The sequence below is a fragment of the Penaeus monodon genome, chromosome 43 (genome assembly GCF_015228065.2).
Source record: "Penaeus monodon isolate SGIC_2016 chromosome 43, NSTDA_Pmon_1, whole genome shotgun sequence".
In the NCBI taxonomy this organism is placed as follows: domain Eukaryota; kingdom Metazoa; phylum Arthropoda; class Malacostraca; order Decapoda; family Penaeidae; genus Penaeus; species Penaeus monodon.
Window position 1 is genome coordinate 20,160,467 of NC_051428.1, and position 5,000 is coordinate 20,165,466.

General features: G+C 44.9%; 1 protein-coding gene across 2 annotated transcripts in view; it reads left to right on the plus strand.

Moving 5' to 3' along the window:
- The window catches only part of LOC119568149, a 32,975-nt gene that overhangs the window by 8,493 nt on the left and 19,482 nt on the right, over positions 1-5,000 (plus strand). For both annotated transcript variants that reach the window (XM_037916550.1, XM_037916551.1), the window contains exon 3: positions 4,651-4,926. In XM_037916550.1, the coding sequence (XP_037772478.1) occupies positions 4,651-4,926 (276 nt within the window). The remainder of the gene's footprint in view (positions 1-4,650; positions 4,927-5,000) is intronic.

Sequence of the window (5,000 nt, forward strand, 5' to 3'; positions counted from 1 at the left end):
CTCCCTCGCTTCCCTCCCTCCCTCCCTCCCCCCCGCTTCCCTCCCTCCCTCCCCCCGGCTTCCCTCCCTCCCTCCCTCCCCCCGCTTCCCTCTCTCCCTTCTCCATCCCTCCTCCCTCCCTCCTCCTTCCTACCTTCCTACCTTTTCATTCTCACTAACTACACAGAAGCGAACAAATAAAAGAAATGCGTTCGACTTCGAATTGAAATCTCTGATCACTGGACCGCTATCTGGTGGAGAGAGAGAGAGGGCGATAAAGATGATTATAATTGCGATAGATACTTGTGTAGAGTGAACGTAGATAGATAAGACAACGCTTATCAGTTGCTAGGTTATGCCCGGGGCAAGGTCTCGCGATAGCGTCTACATTATAGGGGATTTAATTTTTTTCATTTATTATTAATATTATTTTATTTGTTATTATTTTAAAATTTTGGATAATTAACTTGTCGTTTTCCACGTAATGTGTTGGTAGAGTTCGGGTATTTTTGGAATACATACGGATTTTTTTTTTTCAAAGTTGCTAGATTTATCATTATTATTTCTGATAGTGGTAATGCTACTGTTACTACTACTGCTGCTGCTGCTATTGCTGCTGCTACTATTACTACTACTACTATTACTACTATTGCTGCTGATATTACTATTACTATTAGCTGTTACTACTACTACCACTACTACTACTACCACTACTACTACCACTACTACTACCACTACTACTACTACTACTACTACTACTACTACTACTACTACTACTACTACTACTACTACCACTACTACTACTACTACTACTACCACTACTACTACTACTACTACTACTACTACTACTACTACTACTACTACTAAAAAAAAATATGTAAAGAGTCACACTGATGAATCGTTAAGACTACCACAAGCAATATCAGTGCGATGAAAGAGAAAAGGTAAACTAAAGGTAAAAACGAAAGTAATTAGGCCTAACGTTTCTGTAACAAAAAGGCATCGATTTTTTATTTTTGACGATCGACCTGTAATCCTTTAAAATCATTAATAGGCATATATATTCATAACGATTTTTTTTCTGATATTATCGATTCTTGTCTTTTATAATTTGAGTCCATTTTGCTCTTTATAAGTAATCGTTATTGCTAGGCCTATCTCGTGGAGTATTTTTTTTAGGCGAAGGTAGTTCGATTTTTTTTCTTCATAATCAGTAATTAGTGATTTTATTATAGATATTTAATTGTTTAATTGGCTGCTGTTTTCTTGTTAAGGTTATGAATGATTAAAATTATGGCTATGGTATTAGTTATAATTAGAATTATGATGATGATGATAATAACAAAATTAATAATAATAATATAGTAATAAAAGAAAAGAATAATGACAATAATAAACAGTAATATATATTATATTTTTTCATTATTTCGCGATTAACCGAACCCTTTAAACAGTCCCCTCCCTCCCTCCCTCCCCTCCATCCCCCCTTTCTTCGATGACGTCAGACGATTCTCGCGCCGAGAGAGAGAGAGAGAGAGAAAGAGAAAGAGAAAGAAGGGGCGGGGGAGGAAGAGAAAGAGCGAGTAAGCGAGACAGTGAGAGAGAGAGAGGGGGGGGAGGAAGAGAAAGAGCGAGTAAGCGAGACAGTGAGAGAGAGGAGGGGGGGGGGCGAGCGAGCGAGCGGAAGGCGGAAGGAAGCCCGCCGGAGCGCTGACGGGGCCCGACGAGGCTGCCGAAGACGTCGCCAGGCCCGTTGGGCTTCTGCTCCGGGGCTTCCGTCTGGTCTTGTTCTTAGGGTTATTCTTGGGTCTTATTTTTGTTCTTGTTCTTGTTCTTGGGTCTTGTTCTTATTCTTGGGTCTTGTTCTTGTTCTTGGGTCTTGTTCTTGTTTTTCTTTTTTCTTTTTTGTCTTCCCTTTTCTCTTTTTCTTTTTGTTCTTATTCTTGATACTAGCGAGTGAGTGGCTATGCTGTGGGTGGGCCTTTTTTGCCTCTGTCGCCGTCTTCTTTCTTCATTTTCTTCGTATTTTTCTCCTCCTTCTCCTTCTCCTTCTCCTTCTCCTTCTCCTTCTCCTTCTCCTCCATCATCTTCGTCTTCTTCGTCTTTATCGCAGTTATCTTCTCTTTTTATTCGTCATCGTCTTTTTCGTCTTAGTCTTCTTCGTCCTCCTTCTCCATCTCCATCTCCTCGTCTACGTCTTCTTTCTATTCTTCTTTGGTTGCTGAAAGAAAAGAAAAATACAAAAAAGTGTGTTTGTGTGTGTGTGTGTGTGTGTGTGTGTGTATATATATATATATATATATATATATATATATATATATATATATATAACGAAATTAATAGATAAACGAATGGGTAACTAAGTAAATAACTAAATTGATAGAAATAAGGAAGGTTGAAAAAGATAAATAAATAAAAAGAATAAATAAATGAAGACGAGATTACAGAAGTACTAGAAAGGTGAGGATTTAGCGAAAGAGAAGAAAGAGATAGAAAAAAGAGAGAGAAAAAATAAATTGCACCATCAGCAACCCGTATGTGCGTATGTCCAGTCAGGAAAATAGGTCTCGTTTTCCAAACTAATACGAAAAGAATCGACGAATTGGTGTGAAATAGCGAGGCGGGGTGGTTAGCGCCGTAATTAGGGGGGAGATGCGTTCGGGTCTTTATTGAACACAAGGAAGGGTACTTAACGCCTTTTTCTTTCTTTTCTTTTTCTTTCTTTCTTTCTTTCTTTACCTATTTATTTGTTTTCTTTTTTCTTCCTTTTTTCTTTCTTCGGTGTTTTTCTTTTCTTTCTTTCTTCTCTCTCTTTCTTTCTTTTCTCTCTTTCTTTCTTTTCTCTCTTTCTTTTTGTTTTTCTGAGTGTAAGTATGTGCGCGTGTGTGCGTGTCTGACGAGAGAGTGGCAGGCGTGTGTGAACTCAGCACCTGTGGTCGTACGTGTGTGTGTGTGTCGAACTCAGCACCTTTTTCTCGTACGTACGTGTGTGTGCGTGTGTGTGTGTGCGTTTGTCTCGTCCGCCGGTGGTGTCGAGACGGAAGGTCATGACGCAGTTGCATAGTCATTCATTCTCTGACCGTGTGACCTGCCGTGACCTCTCTCGCTCGTGTTCGTCTTTGCCTTGGCACTGATACCGTGTTCTAAATTACTTCCTGCATTCTTTTTACTCTTATTATTATTTTTTTTCCTTCGATATTCGTTTATTCGAACGCGCGCGACTCGTTTTCTCGGGGATTCGAAACTGGGATCGAATCCTGCTTTTATAGGAGTGTCGAATCTTTTTTTTTCGGATTCGATTGTGTTGGTGTGTAAATAGTGGACTGGACCTTGTTTGTTAGTTTGTATTTGTTTCGTCTGTGCGTTATTTGTTTCTTGCGCTGCCAGTGCTCCAGAAAAAAAAAAATCCCAAGGCGTTTAGACGAGGGGAAAGTTGTGTAGAGAGAAAGAAAAAGAGAAAGAGAGAGAGAGAGAGAGAGGAAGAAGGAGAAAGAGAAAGCAGTCAAACAAGAGAGTTTTTTATTATCTTCGTTTATCTTATTCCCCGCAACAACGCGTGTGCATTTTCTGCATCTCCTCTCCTCTTCACTCTACGCCGTGTGTTTGACCTTAGCTGGGAAGAGGTCACGCTATGTTCGCCAAAAATCTGAACGACCTCTTCTACCGGTCGTTGGTAGGTCGTGGCACGAGTGTTTTTGTTACTATTTACTAAATCATCCTTGGTATCATTCGCCGTCATATTTGTTGTTGTTAATGTGTTTTTGTTAATGTGTTTTTGTTAGTGTTATCATCTGTTATTATAACATATCGCCCTAACAAATAACCCCAAACAAATAACCTCTCTGAAACCCTCAGTGAAACCCCTCTCACCCTGAAACCCTCAGTGAAACCCCTCTCACCCTGAAATCCTCAGCGAAACCCCTCTCACCCTGAAACCCTCAGCGAAACCCCTCTCACCCTGAAATCCTCAGGGAAACCCCTCTCTCCCTGAAACCCTCAGCGAAACCCCTCTCACCCTGAAACCCTCAGTGAAACCCCTCTCTCCCTAAAACCCTCAGCGAAACCCCTCTCACCCTGAAACCCTCAGCGAAACCCCTCTCACCCTGAAACCCTCAGCGAAACCCCTCTCACCCTGAAACCCTCAGTGAAACCCCTCTCACCCTGAAACCCTCAGCGAAACCCCTCTCACCCTGAAACCCTCAGTGAAACCCCTCTCACCCTGAAACCCTCAGCGAAACCCCTCTCACCCTGAAACCCTCAGCGAAACCCCTCTCACCCTGAAATCCTCAGGGAAACCCCTCTCACCCTGAAACCCTCAGCGAAACCCCTCTCACCCTGAAACCCTCAGTGAAACCCCTCTCACCCTGAAACCCTCAGCGAAACCCCTCTCACCCTGAAACCCTCAGCGAAACCCCTCTCACCCTGAAACCCTCAGCGAAACCCCTCTCGCCCTGAAACCCTCACAGAACCCCCCGACTGAGCCCCCTCTCACCTGAACCCCTGACTGAACTCCCTCTCACCTGAACCCCTCCCTGAACCCTGGGTGAACCCCCCGACTGAGCCCCCTCTCACCTGAACCCCTGACTGAACTCCCTCTCACCTGAACCCCTCCCTGACCCCCCCTGAGCCCTGGGTGAACCCCGACTGAGCCCTGTGCCCTTCTCCCGACAGTCGAGCGACTGGGACGCGGACGAGCTGCTGCGCGCCGTGCTGGACGAGGGCGACGTGTCGTCCCCGAGGCTCAACCAGCAGACGCTCGACTCCATCGGGTCCGTGGGCGGCTTCGGCAGCTGCTCCGCCCTCGCCACGCCCACGCTGCAGGGCCCCGGCGACATGAGCGGCCTGGACGACGCCCTGGGCGAGCTGGTGGGGCTGCCCTTCCACGCCGTCCTCGACTCGGGGGCCTCCGACTCGGGCATGTCCAGCGACTCCTCCTTGGACCAGCAGGTACGACTTGAGGGGTGGGGGAAGGGGAGGAGGATGGGAGGGGGGGTGCTTTTAGGTTAATGTGGGTCTGTTAA